General features: G+C 40.6%; 1 protein-coding gene across 1 annotated transcript in view; it reads right to left on the bottom strand.

The window, feature by feature from the left end:
* Positions 1 to 14,615, bottom strand: part of gem (transcription factor CP2 like gemini) — a 43,634-nt gene continuing 29,019 nt past the window's right edge. The window contains exons 13-19 of the mRNA XM_089712177.1: positions 8,206 to 8,264; positions 7,303 to 7,348; positions 5,200 to 5,290; positions 4,084 to 4,199; positions 3,731 to 3,805; positions 3,094 to 3,271; positions 1 to 2,495 (exon numbers count right to left, since the gene is read on the bottom strand). Coding sequence (XP_089568303.1) covers positions 2,349 to 2,495; positions 3,094 to 3,271; positions 3,731 to 3,805; positions 4,084 to 4,199; positions 5,200 to 5,290; positions 7,303 to 7,348; positions 8,206 to 8,264 — 712 coding nt within the window. The 3' untranslated portion in view covers positions 1 to 2,348. The remainder of the gene's footprint in view (positions 2,496 to 3,093; positions 3,272 to 3,730; positions 3,806 to 4,083; positions 4,200 to 5,199; positions 5,291 to 7,302; positions 7,349 to 8,205; positions 8,265 to 14,615) is intronic.

Here is a 14,615-nt window from a genome sequence, read left to right as displayed (position 1 = left end):
TAACTAATATCCATTTATTGATACAACACAGAATACATGGCTAGCCTAATTACCAACATAATACTCCATATAGCAACGCGCTTGGAACATGTTTAGGCACTGTTAAGGCACCTATATTTAACATTAAAATATCACTGCAACAAACCATTAAAAATAATTGCAAATTTTAATGGTTGTTTACACAAGTGTACTATTCTTCTAAAGTACTATAAAGTATAAACAACTAGACACACAATTGCCTATTAAAGGTCATCAAAAATGTCCGAGCAGCGTATAAATATTCATAGAAATTACCACCTTATTTCGTGGCAGTAATGTTCAAAGTCTATTGTATCGCTCATTATAAAACTCTGCGTGCGTAGGCAGAGTTTCGCTTCGGACAATTTTTGAACATTGAGTCTAGTTGTTTATTGTACGTCAATACTTAAAATACTAAAGGAAACAAAGCGTAAGCGTTTTTATTCTAAATTCTTTGACACAATAAAGTGCTACCTTTTGGTTTCGTAATCCGCTATCTTCTGTATCTTTCTGTCACATACAAGTTTCCAATGTAAGAGTGAGATAGACACCACACCGTTCTCTCTCGCTCTAGCAAAGGGTAATTTAATTTGAAAGAATGAGATAGCATTATCGGGAATTACGAAACCACCTATAATTATTAAACATTAAAAACTAAACAACAACGCCTAGGGCGTATAAATTCATAAAAATATAGGCAAATAAAAGAAAATTGCACTCATATTGCAGATAAATCTAATGAACTAAAGTTTTATACTTATATATTAACCTGCCTCCAACGAACATTCGTTTCACCATTTCAATAGACAATGTCTTAAAACACACGTAAAAATATTATTTCCTTAGAAAATCATAATTCGATCAAAGCCGAGTTCAAATCTATAAATCTAAAACTACATTTGAAGACATGACATTGGTCCACAAACTTCATCTACATTTTACGTTTTTAAACACAATTCCTTAATTAATATTAGTTGTATGGAAAATGAGATGAACGTTAGTACATAATATTATAAAAAAAAAAGTAACATATCTGGGATTGATATACAATGGCTATTAATTAAATTGTAACTATCTTATACAATTACTATTTCGCTTTGTACTTACAAAATATTTTGTCTCTCTCCCAACGAGTCCATCAAATTAAAAGATTTTCACTCATTTAATATTTTATGGGCTGATTTTTCAATCCTTGGTTAAAATTATTAGGGCCGATTTTTCAATGCTTGGATAAAACTTATCCGTCCAATAAAGTATTACACGATAATAATAAAATGTCACCTGTAAACTGTCAAATACGGGCAATTAGAATACGTTTTTAAAATGGTAGTTTTATACATTATTCGACGAATAAATTTTAACCAAGGATTGAAAAATCAGCCCTTAATCGAATAACGTATTAAACTACCATTTTAAAAACGTATTCTAATTGCCCGTATTTGACAGTTTACGTGACATTTTAATATTATCGTGTAATACTTTATTGGGCGGATAAGTTTTAACCATGGATTGAAAAATCAGCCCTAAATAAAATAACACCTTTTTTGTATATGAAAATATAATTATTTATCCGTCAGTTATTGTCTAAAAATCATCATGATCATCAATATTCAAACTAAATAACTTTCCAATATTTTTATACTATATATGATATTAAAAATACATATAAAATTTTAGATTTTTTGTTGAGTTATATTATACTGCAAGGCACAAATTTAAGGTCACTTCCATTTGTAAGATTTGTCCCAGGAAACTTACTCATTTTTGAGTTCTGAATTCAACTCAAACCATACTTAACTTGAGTATTACTCAAAGACTATCACTTAGCAGTAACTTAAAGTCAAGTATCTCTTGAGTATGAGGTAAGTTATTTAGATAAATTATCACTATTAGTGATATTCTGTCTTAATAATAGTGTAAGTGATATTTCTATCACTTAAATAGATAACAGATACTGATATTTTTATCACTATAATGTTACGTAATGACATAGTTCCAAAACCTCTACTCTCATTCGCATTTCAATATTTGTCTTAAATTTGACGAATTTTACAATTTCATTAAATTTTACAAACAAAAAAAAAAGAATAATAAATTGCCAATTTTACATGATTCTGGTATATCAACATTAACTGAACAAATTCTGATGCGCTTAACACACTTTAATGGTCACAAACTCTTAAATTCCTCCACCTACCCAACATTTTAACATTTATTTAACTCATCTGTTAAAACAACTCCCAAATCGAATTTTTTATAAAACTATCCCACCCACTTATACCACATCAACGGCTGTACCAATCCCGACCAATTCCACCTCACTGAGATCTCTAGTTACTAGTAGGGCTAAGCAACAGAGCGTTATCTTCGATAAGTTCGAGCCGGTAGGTCGAACTGTCTGGCAAGTGTCGAACTAGTTCGTCCGTCAGACGAACTCTGGCCCCGTTCGGCCCGGATACCAGAACCGTGTCGCAATCCTGCAAAAAATAAATATTATTAAAAATTATTTTCGATTTCATTATAATATAGTGTTTATATATATAGTGTTTATTATATTATATATGTATTTTATTTAAGAAAAATTTAAAGGGCACCTGACTTGGTAGAAACGTGTATATTTTTGTTTGAATGAAAAAAAAATCAAATCAAATCATTTTGATCATCTACAAAGGTATTTGGTTGATATTCTGTTGTGTTTTTGTTCATAATTTCATATTATATTGTGTTTGACGCGCCATTTGATAGATATAAATACAGTCTGCACTTAAATCTATCTCTTGTTTGTCCAGTATGACCGTTTTTCTGCGTATCTGACTGACTGAATGTATATCTTTCTGTGTGTTTATATATTATATGTCTGTGCCTGTATACCTTAGCGGCACGTGTCTATCTATGTAACTGCAAGTTAGTGAGCGTCTATCTGTATATCTGTATGTATGTCTGCATGCACATCATATGTATCTGTATGTCTGTTTCTATGTGCGTTTGTATACCTTGGCGGCGCTTGTGCATCTAGGCTGTATGTGTGTTTATCTGTGTGACGTGTGTATGTCTATATGTATATCTGTTGTATACCTTAGCGGCGGCATGTGGCAGTGCGCGCAGTTTCGCCAGCAGTTCGGCGGCACGGCACGCGTGCAGGTACAGAGCGCTGTACACGCCACCTGTACCTGTACCGGTACCTGTACCTGTACCTGTACCTGTAGCGGTACCGCCCGCGCACACGTACACAGTGAGCCGGGGCTCGATGCGCCTGTATATGAGACAATATCAATTAGAAAGTTACAATTATAGGTTGGTTATATAGGCTTATCGTTTAGAGACGAAACATATTATTGGATGTCCCGCATTTATACGCTATTCTCAATGGAACTTATAATTTTGTATGGAGTATAATTACGCTACAGATAATTAAACAACGTATCATTGGATTTTTTCTTAAAGTGAATGTTTACATACTGCTCCGTTTATGCGAGCAATAATTATGTTGACGACAATCTCAAAAGTGAGCAAACGTGTAGGTGGCAAAAATCGGCGGATTGTTTATCAGTCAGGGGTGTCACAAAATATACTATATTTTCTAGGCAAATACATTTCTTAGAAAAAAATATGCGCAGGTTAAAAAAATAGCGTATAAAGAATTCCATTGAGCAGTTTCCACATGCAGTGCAGCATATAATTTGCAAGTGCATAATATTATGTATTTACTCACTTGGCATGCAAAGCGTTATACAGACGAATGCCGTCCGCTAATCCGCAGATCTGTATTATATCATCTCGGGACAATCTGTAACAAAATTAAATCATATAGATAGACAATTTCAAAAAATAACAAAAACACTGTCTTCATGTATCTCCATGATAGTTTATCTTAATATATATAAATCTCGTGTCACAATGTTTGTCCTCAATGGACTCCTAAACCACTTAACCGATTATAATAAAATTCGCACACCATGTGCAGTTCGATCCAACTTGAGAGATAGGATAGTTTAAACATGTAGGTACCACGGGCGAAGCCGGGGCGGATCGCTATAGCGCCACTATAGTACATACAATAAATACCTCAACAAATCGGCACCAGAAAAGTTGGCAAACGTGGCCGCGTGCTGAGCGAAGCGGTGCCGCGCGAGCCACGCCTGAGTGTCGGATGACGATGCGTCCTTGCATAGACCGTTGTTCTGCAAGTGATAGAAAAACACGTAAAAAAACATGTTTTTGTGTAGTTATTTCATCACTTACTATTACTATGGAATTTCTTGACGGTTCTTCTCCATAGATACTGCTTTCCGAATCGTGGTATTAAAAATATGTAAAAATATGACGTTTCAAAAGTGCTTCTCGAAGAAGTCTAATTGAATAAATAAATGCTTGAGTTTGAGTTTACTTTTTAACTAATTTGTAAGTATGCAAAGTTTGATGGATGGATGGACGTTTGTCACTTAAAACTACTTGACGGATTTGGACGAATTTGCAGGCATTTAGGTTGGAATGAGTTAGAAAATATTCTTCTTACATGTACAAAATTTAATTTACACCGTACAAAAACTACTACACAAAACATTTGTTTCAATTTATGTGGAAACTCTATTTTAGCCAAAGTTTGAAACAAACACACATCTAGAAAAAGCAAGTAAAAACTACAAATTATAGTCTAGACTGCAAAACTGGAAAGTGGAGTTAAAGTACACCAAATTAGAACAAAATTAAAAATAGAAAATCTATTTACATCTCAATAGTGAAGTCGGTGACCTATTTAAAAGTTGTTAACACGATACTAAACACATTTGGATTACTAAGATACAGTATGGATACAAAAAGTGAAGTCCCATGTCCCCTAGACGTGGGGCAGATGCATTATACATCTGTTTCACTGATCGATTTTCTTTTAGGGACAAGTAGGTGATCAGTCTTCTGTGTCCTACCAGACCGAGACATTTTTTTTTCTTCGTCTCCACCGGGAATCGAACCCAGGACCCCTCGGTGCTACGCTCACGCCGCACGCGTCCACCACTGTACCAAGGAGGCGGTCAATACACAGTATGGATACACGTAGGTATATATTTTACTTGAATAATATAAAAATGTCATCATTACGATCCACTACAGAAGCAAATCAACAATAGATATGTATGGAAACATGTACTATGTGTGTATGTATGTATGTATGAAACAACAAACCTTGTCGGCATCTTCCGGTGCATTTGGCAAGTCGGGCAAAATGGCGCCGGGCGAATGGCAAGCCGGCGCCGCTACCTTCACCTCGCCACCACTGTGACAAAAAAATATAAATAAAATACCTAATAAATAAACAAGTACCTAGAAAAAAGGAGCGTGTGCTCCGAGCACGTGTCAGAAGTGAAACTTCTTTAACAAGATTCAAAGATAGCAAAACTGACAGTATTGTCATAACGCGACCTTGAAAATGTACTCTCAACGCGCAAGAAGTTTCACTTCAAACTTTTTTGGAAATATTCCGATAGAAACGTGTTTAGGATCATAGAATTACTATTTTGTACTCTGTGATGTGATGCAGAACTTAGATTAATTAAAAGATTGTTTAATCCATACTAATATTATAAATGCGAAAGTAACTCTGTCAGTCTGTCTGTTACTCAATCACGCCTAAACTACTGAACCAATTTTCATGAAATTTGGTATGGAGATATTTTGATACCCGAGAAAGGACATAGGCTACTTTTTATCCCAGGAAAATGACGCAATCCCGGAAATCCCACGGGCACGGGAACGGGAATTGTGCGGGTTTTTCTTTTACTGCGCGGGCGAAGCCGCGGGCGGAAACCTAGTACCTTATAACACAGCAATTTTATTAAGCCATTTATTTATACGTTTTGGAAAAATTATGGATAAGTAATAAAATTTAAACAAACGATGCACTAAATGGAGAATCTTTATTAGATTTTTATCATAAATTTTTTCTAATAGTAAGAATGTTTGATCCATTATCATCCCATATTTTTAGGCATAAAACACTTCCCATAAAACTTAAATAAAGCAACTCCTTATCTATTCAGGTTACACATTTTTTTTGTTATTGTTATCATTTCGTAAATATCTTATCACATTGTATTAATAATCGCAAGTAGGAAGCCGGCCACGGAACGTTACGCATAGAAGTATTTAATATCGAAACATAATGCTATAAAAAAAAATACACTGCGTACGTACTACGTACTATTGCGAAATATGTACCACGGGCGAAGACGGGGCGGACCGCTAGTGATAGAATAAAAAAAGACGTTTCTTAACTATATTTAGTAAATATTTTTCATGTTCAGGATAATACACTAAACTCATGAAATTATTCTATTGTCACCGATTTTTTATAAATGTGCAATAATTAAAGTGCCAAATTTTAGCCAGATTTGAACAGCCGTTTATATGTGAAAGAGGAAGAAACATGAAAAAAGCCATCCATCATCAAATACAAACTGTTTTTATTTTACAATGAACAATAAAAGTAACTTGGCATAATTTTTGCAAGTATATTAAAATTTTTTGAGCCGAGATAAATTTACTTCATTTCCTAGATGAATTTTTAAATTAAAAATGTAAAAAAATCTACGTTATTAAAAGAAGTCAAACAAGTTATTATAAAATTTGCAAAAAAACTCAACTGTGTTAATATTTTAACTTCAAAATGTTCATTGTATAATGTTTTAGACCAATTTTATATTCATAATATATTAAATTACATTTTCAAAAAAGCAGACAATCCAAAATGTAAATTTTTAATGTAAATGAATCCGTATTTCCTTATACATATGTAGATTACATTTTTCGTTTTCTATCGATTTCTAGAAGGTTCTAATGAAACGCAAAATAAAATTGGAGAACAGGGCAACAACTATTGGGTCTTGTTAGGTTTCGACTTTCGATACACACAATATCACTCACATCTTTACTGATATAACAAAGTTGAAGAATGTGTATGTTTGTTTGATTTACAGCGCTTATGTCAGAAACTACAAGTCCAATTTGAAATTCTTTCAGTGTTAGATGGTAGTCCATTTAGCGAGGAAGATTATAGGCTATATCTTATCACGCTTAGACCAATAGGAGTGGAGCAACGCGGGTAAAACCGCGGGCCTCAGCTAGTTTATTAATATAGCTGCGATCTAACTTAATTCTAAATCAAAATCCTAGAGAATAATAACAATAACAATTAAAATAACATAATAGTGTAAGCATTCATGAAACAGCTATCACTTGTCAAACAGTTTGGCTTCCTTTAAAAAGGGTTCAAAAGTTCTTAATACTCACTCTTGGCAGTATAGAGGTTTCATCCGGTTGGTTGATGTGATGAGAGCTGTAATAAAAAAATACAGTTAAAAAAAAAAAAAAGTTTATTCAAGTAAGATAAATTCGTGAATTTTTTTTTGTTATAATATAACCTGGATAAGTGTACAAAGTTTGAATAAAATTAGTCTGTTTAAATTGCAAAATCGAGTCTTAATAAACCCTGATATACAGGTGTATCTAATAAAAACGTGTTAAAATAAGGAAATTTAAATTAAATAAAAAAATGTTAACGTCACCTTATTCATTAAAACGAATGTATGTCACCTTATTAGCTAAAAGCAATGTTATTTCAACTGCATTTTATAACCAAATGTTGTACTAAATTTAGTTTATTGTTTAAATGTAGAAAAACAAACAAAAAGTGACCTCAAATATTTATTTATTACACCAAAATCTGTTCAGCCATTCTTGATAAAATGGTGATGAAACTTATAAATGGTATGAAAATACAAATTTCCTTTTTATGTTATACTAGCTGTCCCAGCAAACATTGTTCTGCCGTACTCTTATCACTTAGGGATGTGAAAAATAGATATTGGCCTATTGTCAGATCTACCCAATTAGCATACAAAATTCCTGTGAATCAGTCCAGCCATTTCAGAGGAGTATGGTAACTAACATTGTGACACGAGAATTTTCACTGCATAGTATAAAACAAAGTCACTTTCTCTGTCCCTATATCCCTTTGTATGCTTATATCTTTAAAACTACGCAACGGATTATGATGCGGTTTTTTTAATAGTTAAGAGTGATTCTCGAGGAAGGTTTTAGTATATATATCATTTATTAGGTTTTGACAAAGCGGGCGAAGTCGCGGGCGGGTCGCTAGTATAATATATAATAGAGAAGATATAATATACTTACATGGTTGTGACAACGCAGGCTTATTGACGAGCACTGGACTAGTCACTTTTGGTGTGGTGCTGGAACAAAATATCATTTATTAGATAGATATTTAAAGCACTAGCTGTAGCCTGTGGCTTTACTTGTATGGTACCTGCAGCTGCGTAATAATTAATAGCCAAAGAAATTTTTAAAGAATAGAAATTTTTAATTGTTCTGGTGGGATCAGGGGTAGCTGAGAGGTCAGGCGTCGCCCCAGCATGGTAAGACGCGGGTTCGAATCCCGCTGAGTGATCGATTTTTTTACTGTTTTATCAAAGTGTGGATTTTTTACTGTGGGACTGGTTCGATTTGTGTAATAATGTCCTATAATATTTATTTATTTATTTATTTAAAGTAGCCTATGTATATATGTATACAGACTATGATCTATCTCTGTACACAATTTCATACAGATTGTCTGTTTTTGTGTGAAGAGTAACAAACATCCAAACTCAAAAATGTATTCTAATTTAAATGTTTGCATCATTTACCTAACAGGAAATTTATTAAATTTTGAATTAAAACTTGCCAGACCAGAAAAGAAAAAAATTTCCACTTAAGATCTACCTGTAACATCGCTACACTAATATAATCCTATAATATAATAATGAATGATTACGGCTGAACCAATTTATTTAATTCCTTATAATATTCCTTCAATTTATTTATTAAGGAAGGTTCTTATAAAGAGAAATATTTTTATCTACCTATGTGCCACAGGTGAAGACGAAGCGGACCATTTGTAATGAATAAAGTTAATAAATTTGTATTTTTTAATTTTTATATATCTCTGAAGGTACTGAACCTATTATTAATATAGAGAAGCTAGTTATTATGTATCAAAATAATGTTGAAAATATCTATCTTTATAATTTTATGATCTCTATAAAAACTATGGAAACTAAGGTTATTGTGGACTGTATGTAGGTTGATGAAAACTCAGTTTCTTCCTTGATAGCTTTTATTCCTCCAAACTTGATCTCAAATTTACAACAAAATCTCACTTTATTTAAACAATTTACAATGGTATAATAACATAGGTGGCTAAACAGCCGTGGGAAACGATATTGCGGGACGGAAGCACCCCCGCCGTCGCCTACGCGCGCGCCGTCGACTACCGGGTTTAGTTCCGGTTCCGCGCGTTCAACGCGAGCCGGACGCCTCGTTGTCTGGCCGCTCGTCGCTCCTCAACAGCTCTCCCCCCGGCGTAGCATGCGTAGCCTCCTTGGCCACGACGACGAGCTTGCTTACAGGTCTTCTAAACACGCCGCTCCTTGTTCGTACCTCTGCCACCCGCACAGCGCCATCGGGGCCGGCATGAGTGCGCACTACGACACCCATCGGCCATGTGTTGCGGGGCAACGTGTGGTCCATGATTACAACCACGTCGCCTTCCAGTACGCGCCTTGCTGTGTTTCGTGGCTCGCCGCGTGGTACCAGCGTGGGTAAATACTCTTTCACCCAGCGGTGCCAGAAATGATTCGCGAGCGCTTGACTCGCTCGCCACATCTGCCGGTCTTGCACGTCGCATTGTGTCGTCGTAGGTAGGCCCGCCGATGAGCCCAACAGGAAATGGTTAGGCGTAAGCGCCTCCGGGTCGTGCGGGTCGACGCTCACATGCGTCAACGGTCGTGCGTTGACGGAAAACTCGGCCTCCGTAAGTAGCGTGTGTAGTAACTCCTCGCTGGGGGCCCTCTCGTGAAGCGTAGCGCCGAGCGCCGTCTTGATGGAGCGTACTAGCCGCTCCCACGCGCCGCCTTGATTCGGCGCGCCCGGCGGTATGAAACGCCACTCGGTGCGGTGTCGCAACGCTTCTTCGCTCAGTGCCGCTGCCCACTCGCCGTGTGCTTTCTTTAATTCTTCACTGGCGCCTTTGAAGTTAGTCCCATTGTCAGAGTAAATGAGACGCGGCCAGCCTCTACGCGCCGCCATACGTCTTAGCGCCATGATTGCGGAGTCGGTAGACAGCGATGCGACGATTTCGATGTGTACGGCGCGTGACGTGAGACATGTAAATAACGCGCCCCACCGCTTTTCACGCCGTCTTCCAATTTTCACTTGCATTGGTCCAAAATAATCCACTCCACAGTTAGTGAAAGGTCTGTGAAATGCATCTAATCGTGCGCGAGGCAAGTCCCCTTTGGCTGGGACTTGTGGTTTCGTACGTCGCACTTGACACAACGCGCAGCTTCTCGCGACGGCACGTACTGTTGGTCGCAAGTGTATGATCCAATACAATTGCCTTAGGTCGTTGGTCACACGCTCCCTATTTGCGTGTCCCGCTGCGCAGTGTTCTTTTAGAACTAGCAGTCGTGTGACTCGATGTCGGCCGTCTAGAATAATCGGTCGCTTCGTTTCGACCGGCGCCGTAGCCGCGTCGATGCGCCCTCTCACTCGCACGATTCCTTCTTCTAATACTGGGTCTAACTTGAATAATTTGCTCGATTTGGTGACTGAGCGCGCTTCCTGTAGTCTCTTTATATCGTCGCCAAAGCTATCGTGCTGTGCGCGCTGAATGAGCATTCGCTCTGCGCTTTGAATGTGGCGATACTCCATCTTTGTAGCGGTGCGTTTAATACGCACGTCTATGAAGGTTAACACACGCGCTATAGTACGCACTAACGTTTCGTATTTTGAGAAACGTGCGGGGTCTGGCAGCCAGTTGTACAAGGTAGGCCGCTCGTCGATGTGTAGTACGTCCACGCCGTCCTCTTCGTACTCCTCACGTTCGGCGGGCCACCGTTCTTCGTCTTCGTTTAGGAAATCCGGTCCGTAAAACCATCTACGTAGGTCTACGTCGACGTTGGAAAGTCTCGTAGCGTCGTCCGCGACGTTATGCTGCGTAGGCAGCCATCGCCACTCGGTCTTGTTGGTTAGCTCGGCTATCTCACCGAGCCTGTGTGCGACGAACGGAGTGTAGCGTTTCGCATCGTTCCTCACCCATTGGACGACGGTTGAGGAGTCCGTCCAATAGACCGTACGTTTGATCTCGCAGCGATGTTCCCGCTTTATCGTATCGGCGAGTCTCGCGCCGATAACCGCCGCTTGTAGCTCTAGACGCGGTATGGTTTGTGTGCGTCGGGGAGCTACCTTTGCTTTAGCCGCAATCAATTTGATGTTGTAGCTGCCGTCGTCTTTGAGCGTACGCCAATACGCGACTGCAGCGTAGGCCTGTTCGCTCGCGTCACAGAAAACATGTAGCTCGACGCCCCGCGCCTTCGTAGCGTCGTAGCACCGTCGTAGGCGTAGCTTGCTGACTTGTTTCAATTGTGCAAGCCAATCCGCAAATAACTCGCCCTCCTCTGCCGGTATCGCTTCGTCCCACGATATCTGAAGGCGCCACAAGCTTTGTAGTATAATCTTCGCCCGTATAGTGAAGTGGCTTAGAAGTCCCAGCGGGTCGTAGATAGACATGACAGCGCTGAGTGCTTCCCTCTTTGTCGGCGGTCGCTCTCGCTCTCGCACCTCCGCCGGCACGCGATTCATAGATGTATTGAATCCCAATTCGTCTCGTACGGCGTCCCATATGAGGCCGAGTATTTTGGGCGTTGGTTGTGAGCCGCCTAGCTGAGTCGGCGCGGTGGCGAGCAGCTCTTGCGGTATATTTCGCAATACGCACTCGTTACTCGCGCTCCACCCACGCAATGTGAAGCCTGCCACAGCGTGCACTTTTCTTGTTTCTTCTACGGCTCTGCACGCCTCTTCTACGTTGTCGTAGCTAACGACCATGTCGTCCATATAATGGCCGTTTGTGATAGCCTCCCACGCCAACGGATACTTTTTGGCGTGGGTTTGTGCGTTATGATTACGCACGTAGTGTGCCATGAATGGCGAGCTCGCTGCGCCGAAGATCATCGATGTCATCTTGTACTGTTGCGGTGGTGAATCACGCTTATCACCTCTCCACAGAAATTGTTGTGCAGGCTGATCTTCAGGGCGAATCTTGATTCGTAAGAACATTTCTTGCACGTCCGCTGTTACTGCCACGCTTCCTTCTCTAAACCGGAAGAGTATGCCCGGTAGAGATAGCAACATGTCGGGTCCCTCTAACAACTCGTCGTTGAGACAAACTCCGTAGCTTTTCGCCGCCGCATCGAACACGAGTCTGTGTTTGCCGGGCTTGTTCGGGTTGGTAACGGCAAAATGCGGCAAGTACCAACACACGTTGCTTTTTGCTTCCGATCCGTCGCACGGTACCGCGTATCCTTTTGCAAATAAATTATTTATTTGTCGCGTGTACTCGTCGGCAAACTCCGGTGACGCGTCCATTTTCCTTTCGATGTTTGTTAGGCGACGAAGCGCGTTGTTGTAGCTGAGAGGCATGATAGTGTTGTCTCTTTTCCACGGTAGTCCGACTTCATAACCATTTTCTATTTGTTTTATAGTTTGTTGAACTATCTCTGTGGCTCTTGCGTCGGCGTCGCTAATGCGTGGTTTGTTAGCGATGCATAAGGCTTCTATTTTGAAATGTTCGGCGACCATGTCGTGCAGTCGCTCGTCGAGTTGTTGTTGATGCTCGCTATCGTGCACGTGTAGCACATTATTTTTGTTTATAAGTGCTCTCTGAGGTGCGGTTCCGTGCACCACCCAGCCGAGTTGTGTTCTTGACGCGGCCGGTTCGTCGGGACCGCCCGTGCGCAGCTCACGCGATACGATGCATTCCCAGTGATCTGTACCAATTAGCAGGCCCGCGTGCGCTCGTTCGTAACACACTTCATCGGTGGGTATGTCGCGCAAATGTTCATACCGGAGAAGCGAGTTCGGTATGGCTTGTTGATGAAGTTTTAGATTTTTCATCGTTCGCGCTTTCACCGTGTGTGTGATGTCTTCGTTGTTTCCTTTTAGTTGAATGGAAACTAATTTGCTGCTTTTCTCATTTTGTTCCATGTTCGCCCCGTGTATGCAAAGAGGCAATGTGGGGCCCTCTGCGCCGATTTGACGAGCGATATCCTCGTCTATGAGAGATATAGTCGATCCCTCATCCAATAGCGCATGAGTTTTGATCTCCCCCCGTGGACCAACCACGGTGACGGGACACATCTTCAGTAACACGCTGCGTCGATGTGTAGTTGCGCGGTCCGCAACTGACATAACGGTTTCTTCCGCAGGTGTCGACGGCTCCTCCCTCGGTGCTTCGTTATGCAATGACGAATGATGTGAGCGCTGGCATTCGTTTACGCCGCACAACTTCGCCTTACAGAAATTGCGTCTGTGCTTCCTTGTAGCACATTTAAAACAAATTCCCTTTTGTTTTACTAGCGCCCATCGCTCGTTTACGCTGAGTTTTGTGTATTGCGGGCACGCAGTGAGTTCGTGGTCACGCCCACAACACGGACATGTTTTTTCTTTCTTTTCTTCATTTGTTGATACAATATTGAAGACTGCAGTTTTCCTTCGTGACGCAGGTTTCGACGTTGTTGTCGTAGCGTTGCTCATAGGCGCGTACGTGTATCGCAGCGCCTGATCTGCCTCTCGCATGAGGAAGCGAGATAGCACGATGATTTCTGGATCTATCGTTCCCTCTTGTGTGAACGCATAGTCGCACCAACGCGATCGAATATGTGGACTTAGCTTGTCCAACACCTCTCTCGCTAGCATTGGATTAAATAGATATCCTTTGCGGTCGATCGTTTGTATTGTGCAGACTATATTCTGTAGCTTAACGGCGAGGCTATTCAATTCTTTCGCCGATGTCCCCGGCCTCGGCATTTTCTTTAATTCGTCCAATGCTCTATCGATGAGTATCTCCGGCCGTCCGAAGCATTGTTCGAGTGTTCGGATTATCAGTGCAGGCGACGTCGCGGTGTGTAGTAATGCCGCCACGGCGTCTCTTGCTTCGCCTCTCAGACACGAGCGTAATCGTTGAATATTTTCCGCGTCTGAGACGTTGTACATTTCTGTCGTGTCTTTGAATGCAGCGCGAAACGGCAGCCACTCTTCAATAGCGCCCGCGTATATTGGGAGCTCTACGTGGCGCAGCCGCGGTCGTGCCATTTTCTCTAACGACGCTGCTAACTGTTCGATGCCCGTTCGGGACTTAGTCGGCGTGGGAGATCGCCCTCGTTGCACGCCGAACCGTAGCTGTCTTTCGTCTTTGTTCGGCTCCCCCCGTGTGTTTATGGGGTTCGCCTGTAGCCAGTCGTCCACCTTCTGATGTTCATCTTGTGCGGTGGTGGTGTCTTCTTGTAGATTTTCTTCCTCTATTGCCGACACCTCGACTTGAAGACGCTTCTTTACGAGCTCTTTTTCAAGCTCGAGCTCCTTGCGGTGAATGGCCGCGAGTTTTTCCGCCGCCTCTAATTCCGCCATTTTAATTCGTGTGGCCGTGCTCCCCGTGGACCGTGCCGATCTGACGGACCTTGTAGGTGATCGCCGCCGTGGTTGCGCTA

The sequence above is a fragment of the Colias philodice genome, chromosome 28 (genome assembly GCF_061535455.1).
Source record: "Colias philodice isolate Cphi_HAF_F1 chromosome 28, ilColPhil1 Martin Lab GWU primary, whole genome shotgun sequence".
NCBI classification, from domain to species: Eukaryota; Metazoa; Arthropoda; class Insecta; order Lepidoptera; family Pieridae; genus Colias; species Colias philodice.
Note: the sequence above shows the minus strand (reverse complement) of the source record. Positions and strands in the feature narration are given on the sequence as shown.